Genomic DNA, 17,818 nt, shown 5'->3' on the forward strand with positions numbered 1-17,818 from the left:
TTTGATAATAATTTTGAGAGATATAGAGTAAATCATGAGTGTTCATCCTTGTGTACTTTGTAGAGTATTTTTGAAACGTGAAATAGATTATTTGGCAATTCCGAGTTATAATGAAATTTTCAGTGTGGAAGGTATACTTGTGTATTTTGTGGATTAATTGCATTGTTTTTTAAATAAGTTGTCTCTTGGATAGTTCTACAGGTACAAGACTACAAAATGATTGCTCATATAGCAAAATAATAATTACTATTTTTTAAAAAACTAAAACATGTTTACTGACGCCATAATGTCATCACAAATATTTGTGACGCCAAAACGCTGTCACAAAAAAAGTGGCGTCAGAATGCTGTCACAAATGTGAAAACGCCACCACAAAAAAAGTGACGCTAGAATGCCGTCACAAATTTGTGACACCAAAATGCCGTCACAAAAATTACTGACACCAAAATGCCATCACAAAAATTACTGACGCAAATTGAGATGCCAAATTTCTGACGCCAAATAGGCGTCACAAAAAAGCTGTTATGGTGTAGTGGGTATTAGAAAACACTCCCCTCAATCAAGTCATTGAAGAGCAACCTGCCTTAAAGCGAAGTCGTGTAGAAGCTGATCATACAAATCTTCTTTCAGATCCTGGGTTGCACGACATCGAATCCCAGATTATCCTCATAATAAGCAAGAATTTGTGCGACGGGCATATCTACAAGTCTTTTTCAGCCTAATGAGCACACATACCCAATTACACGTACGAACAATAAAAACTGCAAGTTCTGTGCTACTTGGTTTTGTGAAGGTGATTGGGTAGAGTACAACATACATGAGGATGCAGTTTTTTGCTTGCATTGTTACATATTCAGACCAGACCATGGGGAGCAAGGAGGCAGTAATTCTTTTGTGATTAAGGGTTATAGAAATTGGAAAGATAAACAAACATTGTAGAAACATATTGGGGGACCTAATAGTGCTCACAATGTCGCATATAGAAAATGGCAAACTTTACTAAATCAGAAACAAGAAATTCAAACTTTTATTGATAGGCAATCAAAGAAAGCTCGATAGGACTACCAAGTTCATTTGCAATTAGTGAATTGATTGTTGTCGATTTATTCTACGACAAGGATTAGCATTTAAAGGTCATGACAAGAAACCTACCTTAAGTAATCCTAGAATTTTTCTTGGGCTCTTGAACTACACAACCAATCACAATGATACCATTAAGACTGCTATACGAGATTCTCCTAAGAATGTCACCTTGACTTCTCCTGATATTTAGAAAGATATTGTCAACTCCGCTGCAGTGGAAACCTCAAATGTCATCCTTAAAAAGCTTTGAGATTCTTTTTTTGCTGTGTTAGTTGATGAATCTCAAGACATATCAATTAAAAACAAATGGCTGTTGTTTTGCGCTTTGTAGATACTCATGGATGTTTGGTTGAACATTTTTTAGGAATTGTTCATGTTCAAGAAACTAGTGCCATATCTCTCAAAGTGGCTCTTGAATCACTTTTTTGCAAGCATGGACTGTGTATATCAAGATTGTGTTGTCAAGGTTATGATGGAGCTAGTAATATGCGAGATGAGTTCAACGGTCTCAAAGCCCTCATCTTGAAGGATAATGGATCTGCCTTCTATGTTCATTGTTTCGCCCATCAGTTTCAATTAACACTAGTTGTTGTTGCTAAAAATAACACCCACATTGCTTTGTTCTTTAACTTGGTTTTTAGTGCTGTGAATATTTGTGCAGCTTCCTGTAAACGTAGAAAAATTCTTACGGAAAGCCACAATAACAATGTTCTTGAAGAAGTTGAATCTAGTGAACGTCCTAGTGGACAGGGTCTAAATCAAGAGATTAGTTTGAAATGGCATGGTGACACACGCTGGGGTTCACATTATGCTACACTTGTCCGCTTCTTGTCATGTGTCCTTCAGTTATCGAAGTTCTTGAGGTTGTGGTAGAAGATGGTCTAAATTCAAAACAAAGAGGAGAAGCAACCGCTTTGTTAGGCTCTTTTCAACATTTTGATTTCATTTTCATCTTACATTTAATGAAAAAGATATACTGGGAATTACTCATAATTTATCAAAAACATTGCAAAGAAGTGATCAAGATATTGTCAATGCAATGGCACTAGTTAAAGTATCCAAGGAAAACTGCAAAGGATGAGAGATGATGAATGGGTTATGCTTATGGCTGATGTATCTTCTTTTTGCACTAAAAATACTATCTCCATACCTACCATAGAAGAAAAATTCATAGCAAGGGAACGATCACGACGTAATGCTGAAGATATGACAAATCTTCATTATTACCATGTAGATTTATTCTACATACAAATGTATAGACTGGCCAGCTTCGTGAGTTAAATAGTCAGTTTGACAAAGTGAATACAAAATTGCTTCTTTGTGTTGCTTGCTTGAATCCAAGTGATTCCTTTCTTGCTTTTGATAAGAAGAGTTTAATATGTCTTGCTGAATTTTATCCTAGTGATTTTTCACCTATTGATCTCATGACCCTTCAAGATCAGCTAGATAATTATGTTGTCGATGTCTGCTCCAACCATCTATTTTCGCAGTTGAAAAGGATTAGTGACCTTGCTAAGAAGATGGTAGAGAAAAAGAAAAATATTGTCTATCCACTAGTGTTCTTGCTGATGACATTGTCATCACTAATTCTGCCTGTTGCTACCCCAAATCCAGTTGTCCAATTTGGATCAAACCCTCAAAGTACTAATCAAGTGCATATGGAGGATAGCATGGCAGAGGACACAGTCCAAGCATCTAATCCTGCGATTTTAGCATTTGGCAGCCACCTAATTATTCACCTGCACCGGGTAATTTCATGTTTGGCCCTGGAGTGCCAGCCATTAGGAGGGTCTCCGTTCCAGTTTGGTGGCCAATAGAATATAGGAGCTCCACAGAACCCATCTCCATTTCAGACTGCGGGGAATCTCAATCTCTCTAGTGGAAGTAGTTTTTCCTTGGGTACTGGTGGTGTTGACAAATCTAATCGGAGATTCATTAAAGCAAAACGAGGAAATAAGACGCGGAGAAGGTAAAGCCTTGATGGATATCCAACTATGGAGTGATCATATTATCACATGCAACATGGTGGTTTTACCAAGTTGTGTGGGCTTGAGAAAATTGTTTGAATGCTTTTTCTCAAGAAGATGAACCGGTAGACGACGCCAATGTAGAGATAGTATTTGTTCGACTGAACTCGGTTACGTCGAGCTGCCTACGTATCGAGTTTTTTAGTGAACTCGAATCAAGTCGGACGTAGTTCAAGCTTTTGATTGGTTGATTGGATGGGAGATGAAGATAGATGATCGAGAAGATGGAGAATTGGCCTCCTCGAGAATGGAGAAAGACGCCTCCTTTTATAGGCGTAGATCCTCTTTTTGCGCTGTCTTGATGATTGCTTTTACACTTTTCGTTACGAAGTAATGATCGCTCATTAATAATGTTGTTAACTAGCTTGCAGCGGTTACGTTTCCTAGGTCGACCTGACCTTAGGTCGTATGCACGACCTGCTTGTAGTCTGGACACGTGGTCTGCCACGAGTGTTTGAGAGTGGAGAGAACTTTGCAGCAGATATGTTGCTATGGAATGTAAAAGTAGCGTTTGATTTGGTTGCCGGTTCTTCAGTTTCATCTGGGTTGTTCTGTGTCAGCCTTCATTGTTTACAAGAACAAGTACCTTAGCACTTGGACACTCTTTGTCGACATCCATATCATGTTCCTGTACTCGAGAAAGTTAAATATTGGTCTCTTTGCCCTGAAAACGTGGTAGCCAAACTGCTTCAATCCTTCTCATATTTTTCCAACCGTGTATTTTTTTTCTTAGTCTGTTTGAGTGGCGGGCTTTATAACGATGCAATTTTGGTAGAATTTCTAAGGGGAGTGTTGTTGTTTGATTTGTAGAATGTGGGATCAATCATTTGAGCTGTTGATCCTGCTGTGTGATTGTTTTTTCATAGAAAGGGAGTTATATGTATTTCTTCAAAGTTTCAATTACTACTTTAGGGTACTTGTTAGTTACCACTAGCATCATTGTCAAACTTAGCATGTTACAGTAAAAGAAAGGGACGTAAATTTGTTTGTTGAAATTATCACTTACCCAACTTAAATTATCACTTACCCAACTTAAATTATCCATGTTCTCAACTGAAAATCCCATCCCACTTTATCAGTCAATGTGAGAATAATAGTTGACTCAGAGCGGAATGTATTTCTCTATCTTAATGCTGTCATTGCCGTGGTGAAAATGTGAAAAAGTTCCTCTAGTATGCCATGGCGAACTTAACATGTATAGGCAGTGGCGGAGCCAGGAAATTGGGTGAGGGTGAGCCACAACTAGTCACTATATAGAAACTAAAATAAAATAACACCCAATTTGTTGAATTTTTGTTTTTCCTTGTATATTTTTTAAAAGTAAAAAAGAAAAAAACACAATTCGAATCCCATCACAAAAGACATGTAAATTTTGGAATTACAAAAAACTAGATTGCTTAATAGATCGATTTAGGAGGAAAAAATAAATAAAAATACACGGACATTTAGCTTTAGAAAATTAGGAAATTAAGAAGAAAGTGCCTACAAATATATATGCTTATGGAAACCACTTTAAAATTTCACAAATGAAAAAAGCAATGAATTCTTTTTTTTTTCCCCAATAGTCCAAAAGGTATTGGGAAAAAAAAATAAGCACTTAGGCGCAATAAAGAATATTATAAAATGTTTAGACATTTTTTTTTTGGCTAAAGGATAATTAATATTAATAGCAAAAAATGGTGTTACATACTTACAAAGCGTTTACAAATTCTGGATTGGGAATATAATTCTCATGTTTACGCTTTCTCAAAAATCTATAGTGGGTAAGCAAAATTTGGATTTTCAAACTAGCTTGTTTTGAACATGGTTTATGATTCCACCATTGTTTTAAACTGTACATGTTTAGACACCAAACATTTTTTTTTGTGTCACTTTAGCATTTATTTTAATTGTTTTCGTTTTCATTCAATCCCAAAATTCCAATCAATGCCTTAAGTAGATTCAAAAGTAAATTTACTACAATTTTATGCAACAAATTAAAATTGTAATGGACTAAGTAACCGATGGATTGAATTCATTACATACAAAATTGAATTATAACTAATAAAATTCATTAAAAAACTAAAAAATAAGAGATTGGGGAATTAAGGTTTAAAAACATACCAATAAACATACATATGAATTATTGGGCGAGACTTGAGAATGTTATTACTTTTTTTTTTTCTTCATCTTTTTTGTTTTTCCAAACAAAAAAAAAAGCTGCTAAAAGTGTTGTTTCTTTTAAAATACATAAAATTAGAGATGGAAAACTTTCTCATGTTAGTTAAGGGAAGGGGGTTTTTATTTTTGGTCGGTTACAGTGAGAGTTTAGTAACAAAATCATTTATATATATATACTAGTCGCTTTTTAGGAAGAAATTGAGGGTGAGCCAGGGCGTACCCTGGGCCCCCCCTGGGCCCTCCCTGGCTCCGCCACTGTGTATAGGTGATGTGGTTCCTCAACTCCAAAACAAAACAAAAGCAGTCCCACAAATATAGTACGTAACAAATATTTTCAAGCCAGTGGCAACAACAATCATATAGACCAAGTTTTGTTTTCCCCCAATTAGTAATAAGGCTAAGTCCAATGGTTTGGTGCAGCAAAACACCAAACCACAATAGCACAGTGGATACCGTTACTGGGATAGCGAAATCAAACCCAATTGTTTGGTTTTTCACCCGCCAGTGATACTGGCGCGTAGCAATAATATCCGTTTTTGTTATTTAAAATGATAGGATAGAATGGTAATTGCATAAATTAAGTTATTAAAAAAACAAAAAAATAGGAATCAATTCTAACCGCTATTGGGAGTGGCGGGTGGAAAATAATAATTGAATTCTAACCGCCATTGGGAGTGGCGTGCAGGTTATTAATTGAATTAAATCAAATTTCTAACCGCCACTGGCTATGGCATGCAGAGTTATTTGGATTTTTTTTGCTGGCCGCCACTGGCTATGGCGTACAAAGCATACGCTATAAGGTTAAAATTGACTGCATAAATAGAGAAATTTATAAAAATAATGTTGGCGGTATAACGTTTTAACGTATTATTGGATCACATTTTACGTGAAATTTGGTGTTTTGCCGCACCATTGGACTTGGCCTAAGAAAAAAAAACTCACACGTACTCACACCTTAACACAAGAACTATCTGGTCGTATATATATAAGACCCACACTACAAGTAAACTCTTGACCTTTCCTCCTTTCCTCTTCTCCAACAAACAAACAAACCTTCTTCCTTCCTTCCATCCTTCCTCGTAAGTTGTATTCTTTCTCTCTCAATTAGGGTTTCATTTCTTAAAAAATCGTTTTTTTTTTTTTAACAATTTAATTAACTGGCCTTTCCGATCTGTTATTGTTTAAAATCAGAAGAAATATGTTTGGAAGAGGAGCACCAAAGAAGAGTGATAATAGTAAGTATTATGAGATTCTTGGTGTTCAGAAATCTGCTTCACAAGATGATTTAAAGAAAGCTTATAGGAAAGCTGCTATTAAGAATCATCCTGATAAAGGTGGAGATCCAGAGAAGGTATAATTCTATTTTTGTTGTTGTTGTTGTTTTATTAGTGGAATTGTTAGAGAATTTTGATGGTGTTTTAGGAAAGAATAGTAAAGTTGGAAACTTTATTGGTGTGAATGAAGATAGAAGCGGTGGAATATTGGTTATGTTAGAATTTTTACAGACCAGCTGGTTTGGACTGTACATCGATAGGAGGTCTTGAAATTGGAAATGTTACTTGGTTGTAACTCAGTATCACAAGCAAGGAACTGGCTTAAAAAGTTAGGATTCCAAGATTTTTCTTCTAATGATTACAATGTTGTTAGTGCATATTAGGATACTTGATGCACGGGTGCATTAGATATTGAGTAGTGCTTAGAATAGAACTCGCTGAATATTTTTTCTTTTAAGTGTCACTTGATCTTAAAGCACAGCATCATATAGATTTGGAGTTATTTTTTAGCTTTTTCTTAGAATGCGAAAGAAAAGATGTTTAAGTTACTATGTTATTTTCTCTCATTTCATCGTTAGGGTAATAACATTAGCTCTTAGCTCTTGGATTCTCCTCAACGAACATAAGTACACTTGATATATTTTACTTTAGTTAAGTTAATAATCATTTCTGCTTTAAGCCTTTTGACAGTTTGTAATTGTATTACAACCTGCTGCTTTTCCTGTAAGAGTTAATACTAAAAAAAACTTAGCTTCCGTTGATTTATGGCTTAATTATTTGAGAAGTTAGATTGAATATTAATTCAATCGAACTTTTGGAGTTTGCAGTTTAAAGAGTTGGCTCAGGCTTATGAGGTTCTCAGTGACCCTGAGAAGCGTGAAATATATGACCAGTATGGAGAGGATGCCCTCAAGGAAGGAATGGGTGGAGGAGGAGGTGGACATGATCCATTCGATATCTTCCAATCATTTTTTGGTGGTAGTCCATTCGGAGGCAAGGCTTTGGCTTGCACGAGTGCTTTATTTGTGAATGTGACTTCAATTTATTTTTTGGTTTCTCCGTATAAATTTAAATGTATCTGTTTATGGGGATGCAAGTCTGACAAGAAATTTGTCACTAGGTGGTGGTGGTAGCAGCAGAGGACGAAGGCAGAGAAGGGGAGAGGATGTGATGCATCCACTGAAGGTTACCTTGGAGGACCTTTACAATGGGACATCCAAGAAGTTATCGCTCTCACGAAATGTCATCTGCTCCAAGTGCAAGGGGTGAGTCCACAGCTCCACGCTTATGGTTTTATCTTGTAATGGATATACAAGAGGGGGTTGATAATCATCTTACTCATTTTCTTTTGTAAATATTGTAGTAAGGGATCAAAGTCGGGTGCTTCAATGACATGTGGTGGTTGTCAAGGATCTGGTATGAAGGTTTCAATTAGACACCTTGGCCCATCTATGATTCAACAGATGCAGCATCCTTGCAATGAGTGCAAAGGCACTGGAGAGTCCATCAATGATAGGGACCGCTGTCCTCAATGCAAAGGTGAGAAGGTTGTACCGGAGAAAAAGGTGCTGGAAGTACACGTTGAAAAGGGAATGCAAAATGGGCAGAAGATAACCTTCCCTGGTGAAGCTGATGAAGCGGTAGTTCATTTTTTTGAAATTTTTACGAATGTATCTGTTGCTTTTGTTTATTTGTCATAGTTTGGAGATTAACTAGATCTTTCCTGCTCTATGGTGCATTTCCGCAGCCGGATACGGTGACTGGGGATATTGTGTTTGTCCTGCAGCAGAAGGAACACCCCAAGTATAAGAGGAAAGGTGATGACCTGTACGTTGAGCACAGTTTGTCCCTGACAGAGGCTCTCTGTGGATTCCAGTTTGTATTGACTCACTTGGATAACAGACAGCTCCTCATCAAGTCCAACCCTGGGGAAGTTGTCAAGCCTGGTAAGGGTTTTGGGATTAGTTTAACACCATTCATATATTTAATTAAAAAAAAAAGAAAAAATTGTTCTTATACATGTTGAAACTGATGTACTGATGCTTTCCTCTGACACCAATGAACAGATCAATTCAAGGCAATAAATGACGAGGGGATGCCTATGTACCAGAGGCCCTTTATGAGGGGGAAGCTATACATCCATTTCACCGTGGAATTTCCTGATTCACTGACAACTGACCAATCGAAGGCATTAGAGACAGTGCTGCCACCAAGGGCATCAACTCAGCTAACCGACATGGAGGTAGATGAGTGTGAGGAGACAACTCTCCACGATGTAAACATCGAGGAGGAAATGCGGAGGAAGCAAGCCCATTCTCGGGAGGCGTATGACGATGACGAGGAGAGCCATGGAGGTGCTCAGAGAGTTCAGTGTGCCCAGCAGTAGTGAACCATGATTTAAAGCAACTATTTTATGCAGGAACCTTTTGAATTATGTTTCTACTTTTTATGTGTCATTAATTATGTTGAACAAGGTAGTCCTGGAGTAGGCGAGTGGAATTGGGAGGTCTATGCCATTATGTGGATCTGCTATATGCAAGTATTGTATTGAAATTATGAATTTTGGCTGCAATCTTATTTTTTATTTAAAATAAGCTGCTTTCAAATGTTATTCTATAATATATAGGCTCTGGTTTGTGTCTGTAAAATGTAAGTAACTGCAGGGTGCGAAAGATGGACCAAAACCTATTATGTCGTCCAACATCCACATAGACTTCTGTTTTAGATAGATTTCTGTTTTAGAGGGTTGCTCAGTGATTCCTAATTTCCAATATCTATATTTCCAGTGTATGTTCTTATCAACTCGGTCAAAATAGCTTCTAGGTTCTTCAACTTATTTCCATTTTTGTAATGGTGGGGACACCTCATTTTGTAATGGTGGGGACACCTCATTTTCGCATCGGTATAGTATACTCTGTAGTCGGTACATGGCATGGTCGGCGAGGTCTAGCAACCTCATAAATTGTGAGGTTGAATGGATCAATCCTCTAGTCTCTACCACCGTTGGATGATGCTCCAATCTAGAACCCATGATATTTAGGCTCACGCGGCCAGAGTCGTTTTGTTAATTTTACTTTGTTTAGATGGTGTCAGTGAACGTCAATACGTTCAATCCTTAGAGTGCAAGTATGGGAATAGGAATCTATGAATTGTACCTGTCATAAACATAGTTTTCAGTTCATCCAAATCACTTTCGGTTCATACGGTTAGATCTGAACTGGTGCACATATCAGATTGTTCCTAAACAAATAAGAAACCAGACTTAAACTGAAATTACATGGAAGCCATATGCTAAAAACAATACTGGCGTAGTAAAGAAGAAACTGAAACACAAACCTGAGAATGGGTGTCAATGATATATTTGACTCTTGACTCTTGGAGAAGTATAAAATTCACATGCAGGAAGAAAGTTGAAAATCATTTCCGCGACAACCAACAACATAACAAAGAAAAAATCATAGATTCAAAAGCAATAGCATGTTGAGATGTTAATGGAAGAGGATATTTAAGACAAAGAAGTTTAATTCCAAATAGTAATACACAACACTTTGATGTAAGTTTCAAGAAAGGGAAAGCTACATGCATTTGCGAAGTAAAGCTATAGCAATATCCGGTGTCATATATCATCCGCCCCACCAGGAATCACATATAAAAGTGTCAACACATAGGCCATACGTGAAGATTTTGTCCTGGACTTCTGGTGGTGGTGGTGGTGGTCTGAGCCATCCACGAAAGGTAAGGTGACAGAGTATTGTACGTCCAAAGATTTCGCTTCGAGCACTGTGGACACAGCACCTTGGCCTTGGATGTAGTGCGTTATTACAAAGGTTCATCTGTATGGCAGGTTTAAAAAGGGCACTTCAATATGGTTTTGCTATTGATCTATGGCGAGAATACTGGTGTGGTGAATAACTCAAAGACAATAACTACCCAAAGGTTGTTATGCAGAACTGAAAGTCCCATGAACCACACAGCTAGTGTTAGTCCTTATGCAGGCAAATGCCAAACTGCAGTAATAGCGTGGTGAAGGCACAAGGTGTGTTATGTACCAGATGAGTTGATGGGAGCATAAATTGGTCCACGCCACCATTACTAACAAGTTGATCGAGCTATTATTATAGTAACCAAATGCCGAGTCACTTAACATTTTACTCAGAGAGTTGCATACATACAACTCTTAACAGAAGTTGTTGCTTCTCTTTCTGCCCATCACCATAAAACAGCACAGCCGCCATTAAATATTTTCCACACAGAAAAACAGAGAGAGAAGAAAATGGGGAAGAACGAGAAAACAGGATTAGGAAGAGCTTTAGTGAAACAACATAATCAAATGGTAATTGAAACTAAAGAAAAAGGTCGTGTTTACAGAAACCAATCCAAAAAAGTCCTTGAATCCGTTACTGAAGTTACCGACATCGAAGCCATCATTGAACAAGCTGAAGAAGCCGAACGTCTCTACTCGACTGATCACCCAGCTCCAAATCTCCCCATCAATCTGTAATTAAATATCTCTCCTTTATTTATTATTATTTTTGTATTTGTGTTGAAATTATGAAATTTTTGGATCAGGGATGGGGTGAGTGAAATACCAGTGGAGGTACAGAGACAGCAGCAGAAGATGGAGGAGGCTGAACATGAAAGTAGTCTACGTGTTCCTCGCAGGTATTCTTTTTTGTCAATTTTTTACTGTGGTGTATAAATAGGAATGCTTTTTTGGTTAATAAAGATAGTTATATGTTTGTAGGCCGCCGTGGAATGCTGGAATGCCGGTGGAAGAACTTGATAATAATGAAAAACAAGCTTTTTTGGTCTGGCGGAGAAGTCTTGCAAGGTAATGTAATTTTCAATATGTTACATACTTACATGAAGCCCGAACAACTTTTGCTAATTAAACAATATAGTCATTTCGGAATCAATAAGTGTTAATGGTGTAATAATGTTTCGTAACCATGTTTGACCTGTATTATATATCCATGGGGCTCCATTATTATGCAGACTCGAGGAAAATGAGAAGCTTGTACTTACTCCTTTTGAGAAGAACCTCGATATTTGGAGGCAGTTGTGGAGGGTACTTGAACGAAGTGATCTGGTTAGTATTAATATTGTATTTGGACACACACATAGTTTTTGGTTAACTTATTTGTACATTCTTGTTGAGCTCCTTTTTTATGTTTTACATCTTTTATAGCCTTATATGCCTTATATATAGATATATATATTCTAACTATTGAATTTCTTTCTGATCATCGTAGAAATTTGTTTATACTTTCTTATATATTTTTCTTATATTCTCACATGTACATTGTTTTCCTTATCAGATCGTAATGGTTGTTGATGCGCGTGATCCGTTGTTTTATCGTTGCCCTGATCTCGAGGTATGCTTTAAATCACTCCCTATTCTCTGGCAGGCTTTTCCATTTGATGTATGATAAGAGTATAAATAATTGTATAGTAGTTAGATGGTACATGGGTTGAATCCTTGTAATTAAAAAGGGAGATTTTTGTCAGATACTCAGATAGTCAGATGTACAATAACCTGACACATCCAAATTTTCAAACCCATGGAAATGGAATTCTTTGTCTTATTTATGTTCTGAGTGGAATTTAGTGGCCTTTTAGAAAGGTATTTAATGGTAATGAGATATAAATATATACCCTAGAGCTCCTTCCTCCCCATGCAAGACTAGATCACGCATGAGAAGCCCTTGTATATGTTTCTCTTGCTTCATGTATTAGTTGTTGATTATGATGGTATGAACCAGGGTTGGCTTCTGATATATATCAGGCACTAACTAAGAATCACCAGTGTGAAATATATGTATATTTTGATTTATGTCTTCTTTCAAACGTGGGAAAAAAAATTGTCTCCTTACCTCTATATTAATCTTTAGGCTGGGTGCAATGGCTCCCCATTCCCTCAAAAGTGGAGGAGGGAGTAGTGGTGGTTTTTGCCCCCTATATGCATATAAGTCTCTATATATGGAGAGTAATATTGAGGAATAGAGAGTCCATTCCACGTGAGTTGAAATGGCGTAGTTTGTAAAATCCAAACGGCGCCACTTGAAGTGGCGTGGAATGCAAAATACAATTTCATACCACGCTATTTGAAGTGGCGTGGAATGCATTTTTTTTTTTTTAATTCCGCGCCAATCGAAGTGGCGTAGAATGGTCCGAACCATTGGACACCAAAATTGACTCCCCATCCTCAAAACACTGTTTTTTGGTGGAATGGAGATAGAGGGTGGATGCACCATTGGACTCAGCCTTACAGCATTAGTGAATAATAATTATATTTATCTGCCTTTTGAATCGCAGGCTTATGCGAGGGAGATTGATGAGCATAAAGAGACATTGCTGCTTGTTAATAAGGCAGATCTTCTACCACTTGCTTTAAGGTTTGGTTTCCCTATTCGTTTCTCTTGAACCATTCCTAGCTCTAAAATTGTTGCACTAAATGCCAATGATTTTTAAATCTGTGTATTTGCAGGGAAAAATGGGCCAAGTACTTCCATGATAACGGGATCCTCTTTCTATTCTGGTCAGCTAAAGCTGCCTATGCTGCTCTAGAAGGCAAACCATTGAAGGGGTCCGAGAACCAAAGCACGTTGCAGAATTCAGATGTTACTGATACTAACATATTTGGCCGGGATGAACTATTGGCCCGCTTACAGGCTGAAGCAGAGGCCATAGCTGCTACCAGAGGGAACATAAGGCATAAAAATAGTAACTTTGCTCATGCCCATTCTAGTAGTGCAAGCAATGCGAGTGTTTCAGCATCTAAGCACGTTGTGGTGGGATTTGTGGGTTACCCGAATGTTGGCAAAAGCTCAACAATTAATGCTTTGGTTGGTGAGAAGCGGACTGGTGTTACTTCAACACCAGGGAAGACTAAGCATTTTCAGACATTAATAATATCAGATGAACTGATGCTTTGTGATTGTCCTGGTTTAGTGTTCCCATCTTTCACCACATCGAGGTATGAGATGGTTGCATCTGGGGTATTGCCCATTGATCGGATGACTCAACACAGGGAGGCCGTACAGGTTGTGGCTAATCGTGTTCCAAGAGACGCAATTGAGGAGGTATATAATATCACCTTGCCCAAGCCCAAACCTTATGAATCCCAGACTAGACCCCCTCTGGCAGCGGAGCTTTTGAGGGCTTACTGCTCCTCACGTGGTTATGTTGCCTCAAGTGGACTGCCTGATGAAACAAAAGCTGCCCGCCTTATATTGAAGGACTACCTCGACGGGAAGCTGCCTCATTTCGAATTCCCTCCTGGAATGCCAAATGAGGAAGATCAGGAAGTGGATACTTTGGAGCTCAGTACATCACCTGCATATGAGACGGACTCCTCTGACACTGAAAATAATTCAGCTACTGAAGGTACGAGTACAAACAATTTGGAGTTTGTACTGAATGATCTTGAATCATTTGATATTACAAATGGACTGGCATCCAAAAAGGCTACTGCTGCTGCCGCCATTGCTGCTAAGAAGGAAACAACTGCATCATATAAACAGCATAAGAAGCCCCAGAGGAAAAAAAATCGCTCTTGGAGGGTTGGAAATGAGGAAACTGATGGAATGCCTATTTTAAAGGTATTCCAAAAGCCAATAAATTCAGGGCCCTTAAAAGCTAGTTAAATGACTTTTGGGGTTGAGCTGATGGCCTGTTGTACCCGGAATGAGTTTCGTATTAGTATTAGCAGACCAATAGTGATGGAGCATGAGAAGGTCGCCTGTTATACCTGGAATGAGATTCACGAGGAATAGAAAAGGAAGGGGGTGTTTCTGTTAGTGCAGTGGTGGTTGGGTGTAAGGTAATCTTTGTTGAGTAGAACGCTTGTATGTTTATTGTTTATACGAGAGCTATTCGGTTTTATTTTAATGGTTTGTGCCGAGTACTTATGATATTTGATGAGACCTTTCGCCATATTAATATTGTCAAAGTTGATCTCGGCACATATATATATGTAAGTCAGGTACACAATGATGCGACCATTAGTGTTCATGTTACTCTGCAGTGTGGTGGTACAAAGTTCAAACGAAATGTTGGAAAAAACTTGTTACAAGGTGCAAATCAATTTGCTCTTCTCTGGAGCTTATAGTATGATATGTACGAAATTGGTTACATCCATGCAGGCATTGCAGGGTCGCCAGGAAGCTATTTTGCCTTTTCACTTGCTCCAGGTTGTTCCTTTCTGTATTACGCCACAGCTCTACCCAAGTAAAGCCTCCCAAGAATTTAGGGTGGAAATATACGTTGTTTAGGTACTTCTGTTTTATTTAGGTACTTCTGTTTTATTTAAGTTCTTCACTACATAAGATAATAAGATTTACCCATACAATCAAACGCACCAACACCATAGATTGCCCATCTATTTGTGGTAAATCTATCTTGTGAACCTTACAGTGATCATAACTCATAAGGACAAACCTCGTATCGCATAGGGATGTTGAGTTGTAGTCAGTATGCAGGGTTTCTTTCTTCATATATCGTGAGTTATCAGCCACGGCGATGAGGTTTCTACAACGAGCTTCTACTGTAGGATAGATACGCTTTAAGACTTGCACATAAAACCAAACCGAAGCAACTCAGCAAGGTATAGCTGCTGAGTATAAGGTCTAAGATGTCTTCTGGAAGTTGGACAAATCACCCATGGTCTTCCCTATCTCGTTTTCTTACTGCTCTTTTTAAACGTAAAACCTGTGATTTTAGGACCGACATCGAGATTTTCCATCAGTGCTCCAGGACATTATCACATTTATATGTCTCATTCTAAAATCTCAATTCTCTCTCACACATTAACAAAGCTCCAGGCGTTGTTCAAAATTCAAATTTCCTACACTAACAGCCATTGTGATTCAATCGTAATGTGTATCATTCCTGTCTTCATACTAATACCCATTAAACATCTCAGCTTTGGCGCTGTGGAGGTCACGTAACTTTATATATATACAATTAATTATACAATAGTACCGGAGGTGTAGCTCAAATACTTCGGAATTTATTATGTCTTTACATTCTTTACCTGTGGCAACATCATTTTTAAATTTTAATTTTTTTCAGAAAAAAGGACCATCCTTTATACCGATATTTCAGGGACCGACATCCGAGATTTTGATCATTTTCTTCTGTAAGTGCTCCTGGACATTATCCAGATTGCATGTCTCAAATCTAAAAATCTCGTTCCTCTCTGTCACACAGATTACAGTATAACACTCCCCTTCTCCATTTCTAAAGCAATCCTCATTTCAGATTCTAAAACTGTAAAAAAAAAAGACAATGGCATTAACACCTCCAACACTCTCCATGTCTGCTACCAAGAAACTAACTACTACTTCAACTTCACTTCATCACCAACCACACAAACTCTCCACACTCTCCTTAAACTATCCAACTACCATTCAACTCAAACTCAAAACCATCATCACTCATATCAGCTTACACTCCACCCCTTCTAGTGCATTTGCAACTGCCTTAGACAGCTTTGAAAGCGAGGACGACTTCGAAGATGAATTCGAAGAAGAAGAAGAAGTACGAAAACCAGTAGTAGCTATTGAAGCAAGCAGATTATATGTGGGAAATCTTCCTTATGCAATGACTTCTTCTGAACTTACTGATATCTTCACTGAAGCTGGCAGAGTTACATCTGTTGAGGTTTCTTTTCCAATTGACCACCTTTTTTTTTCATCTTTTATTTTGTTAAGTAGGACTTAATCTTTGTTTTCTTTGTCCTTGTTTCTTGGGTTGTGATTCTATTTGCAGATAGTATATGATAGAGTTACTGATAGAAGCAGAGGATTTGGTTTTGTAACAATGCAAACTGTTGATGAGGCTAAAGACACTATTAGAATGTTTAATGGAGCTGTAAGTACTTTTAAACTTTAATGTTTCAAATTATACTTACAAATTTGAACTTTGCAAATATTTAGTTTAAATGGAACTGTAGATACTTGGTAATTATGCAACCATGGTTATAGTAGAAAATTCTGTTGTGTCTTCCTCTTCAATTTTCTAGCACACACAAGCCCAAAATGTATTCATATTCCTTGTGAAGTGTCTTGGTATTTCTGCTGACATGCTCATTATTATTATATGGTTATGTTGTCTTCTTGGTGATTACTTAGAATATATTGTTGATGGTGGTTTGATACACAGCTAGTAGGCGGGAGAAGTGTGAAAGTGAACTTCCCTGAAGTGCCGCGGGGAGGAGAGAGGGAAGTGATGGGTCCAAAGATTCGCAGCAGCTATAGGGGATTTGTTGAAAGTCCATACAAAATATATGCAGGCAACCTCAGTTGGAGGCTTACTTCTGAGGGACTGAGAGATGCCTTTGATGGCCAGCCAGGTCTATTGAGTGCCAGGGTCATATATGAGAGAGACTCTGGTAGGTCCAGGGTTTTGGATTTATTACCTTTGCAACAATGAGAGACGCACAGTCTGCGCTCGACGCTATGAATGCGGTGGTAAAGGTTGATACAAAGCTTAGTTAACTATCCGCAATTGTAGCTCCTCGTGTTTAATAATTTTGTGTTGTGTATAAAATCAGGAAGTGGAAGGGCGACCTCTAAGGTTAAACCTGGCTGGAGAAAATGCTGATCCCCGTTCCCAAGAAACAAAGGCAGAAGCTGAAACAGATGACAATGCCACTGCAATGCAATCTGATAGTGCTGTATAGTGTGTACTGAATGGAAGATGTGAAGTATAGGTAGGATATGCTGGAGGTCCTTTTCTCATATCCTTCTTTAGGCATAGAAGGAAAAGATAGAATGGTTAAAAGGGAAATGTGCCTCTGCAAATCCCCATTCATTTTAGGGTATTGTTTATTCTTCTTTGCTTTCCATCTGTGTGGAAGGTACCATCTGTGGAGGTCGAAGTCATTGATTGTGGGAAAAGGCAAAACAGAAGTTCTGTAACAATAAACGAATAAAACTATAGATTTGAGGTTATTTGAAGTTTGAGCTGGTTGATGATGTAAATCATTTTCCAATAAAATCACTTTGTTCTTCAGTTCTTAAATGGTTTATGAGTGTTGCAGTCTTTAGATATAGAGTATTTGAGACTTTTGAGTTGAAGTTCCAATCATTTAGAAATCCACCAAACATATTAATTTACTCATATAAATAAAGAACAATTACATGATTATGTATCTCCAAAAATTTCAAGTACGTACGTAATTGAAAACCTAGAAACAACAATTTTGTTACACCCCGCCAGTTGGTAAGAAAAATGAGTACATTTCACATGTTCTTCGGGTGCAGTAAGGTC

At 37.8% G+C, this 17,818-nt stretch overlaps 4 protein-coding genes across 4 annotated transcripts; all 4 read left to right on the forward strand.

Moving 5' to 3' along the window:
• Positions 1 to 1,389: 1,389 nt before the first annotated feature.
• LOC147483847 (uncharacterized) lies at positions 1,390 to 2,900 on the forward strand. Its single transcript, XM_086579659.1, has 2 exons — positions 1,390 to 1,902; positions 2,343 to 2,900. The coding sequence occupies exons 1-2, from the start codon at positions 1,390 to 1,392 to the stop codon at positions 2,898 to 2,900; spliced, it is 1,071 nt and encodes a 356-aa protein (XP_086435785.1).
• Positions 2,901 to 6,232: 3,332 nt separating this feature from the next.
• On the forward strand, positions 6,233 to 9,185 carry LOC147483848 (dnaJ protein homolog). Its single transcript, XM_086578273.1, has 7 exons — positions 6,233 to 6,349; positions 6,462 to 6,621; positions 7,372 to 7,537; positions 7,665 to 7,809; positions 7,908 to 8,184; positions 8,292 to 8,490; positions 8,611 to 9,185. Exons 2-7 carry the CDS (start codon positions 6,469 to 6,471, stop codon positions 8,928 to 8,930), a joined length of 1,260 nt encoding a protein of 419 aa, XP_086434399.1. The 5' UTR covers positions 6,233 to 6,349; positions 6,462 to 6,468; the 3' UTR covers positions 8,931 to 9,185.
• A 1,418-nt stretch (positions 9,186 to 10,603) lies between these two features.
• On the forward strand, positions 10,604 to 14,479 carry LOC147483849 (P-loop containing nucleoside triphosphate hydrolases superfamily protein). Its single transcript, XM_086580807.1, has 7 exons — positions 10,604 to 11,041; positions 11,114 to 11,206; positions 11,289 to 11,375; positions 11,540 to 11,633; positions 11,863 to 11,919; positions 12,860 to 12,939; positions 13,032 to 14,479. Exons 1-7 carry the CDS (start codon positions 10,818 to 10,820, stop codon positions 14,188 to 14,190), a joined length of 1,794 nt encoding a protein of 597 aa, XP_086436933.1. The 5' UTR covers positions 10,604 to 10,817; the 3' UTR covers positions 14,191 to 14,479.
• A 1,083-nt stretch (positions 14,480 to 15,562) lies between these two features.
• LOC147483850 (33 kDa ribonucleoprotein, chloroplastic-like) lies at positions 15,563 to 17,569 on the forward strand. Its single transcript, XM_086580809.1, is given in 5 exon segments — positions 15,563 to 16,207; positions 16,316 to 16,417; positions 16,709 to 16,940; positions 16,943 to 17,016; positions 17,100 to 17,569. Coding segments are annotated over 5 exon segments (912 nt in total). The 5' UTR covers positions 15,563 to 15,832; the 3' UTR covers positions 17,229 to 17,569.
• The last annotated feature ends 249 nt before the right edge of the window (positions 17,570 to 17,818 follow it).

Source organism: Coptis chinensis, chromosome 8 (genome assembly GCF_015680905.1).
Source record: "Coptis chinensis isolate HL-2020 chromosome 8, ASM1568090v1, whole genome shotgun sequence".
Taxonomy (NCBI): domain Eukaryota; kingdom Viridiplantae; phylum Streptophyta; class Magnoliopsida; order Ranunculales; family Ranunculaceae; genus Coptis; species Coptis chinensis.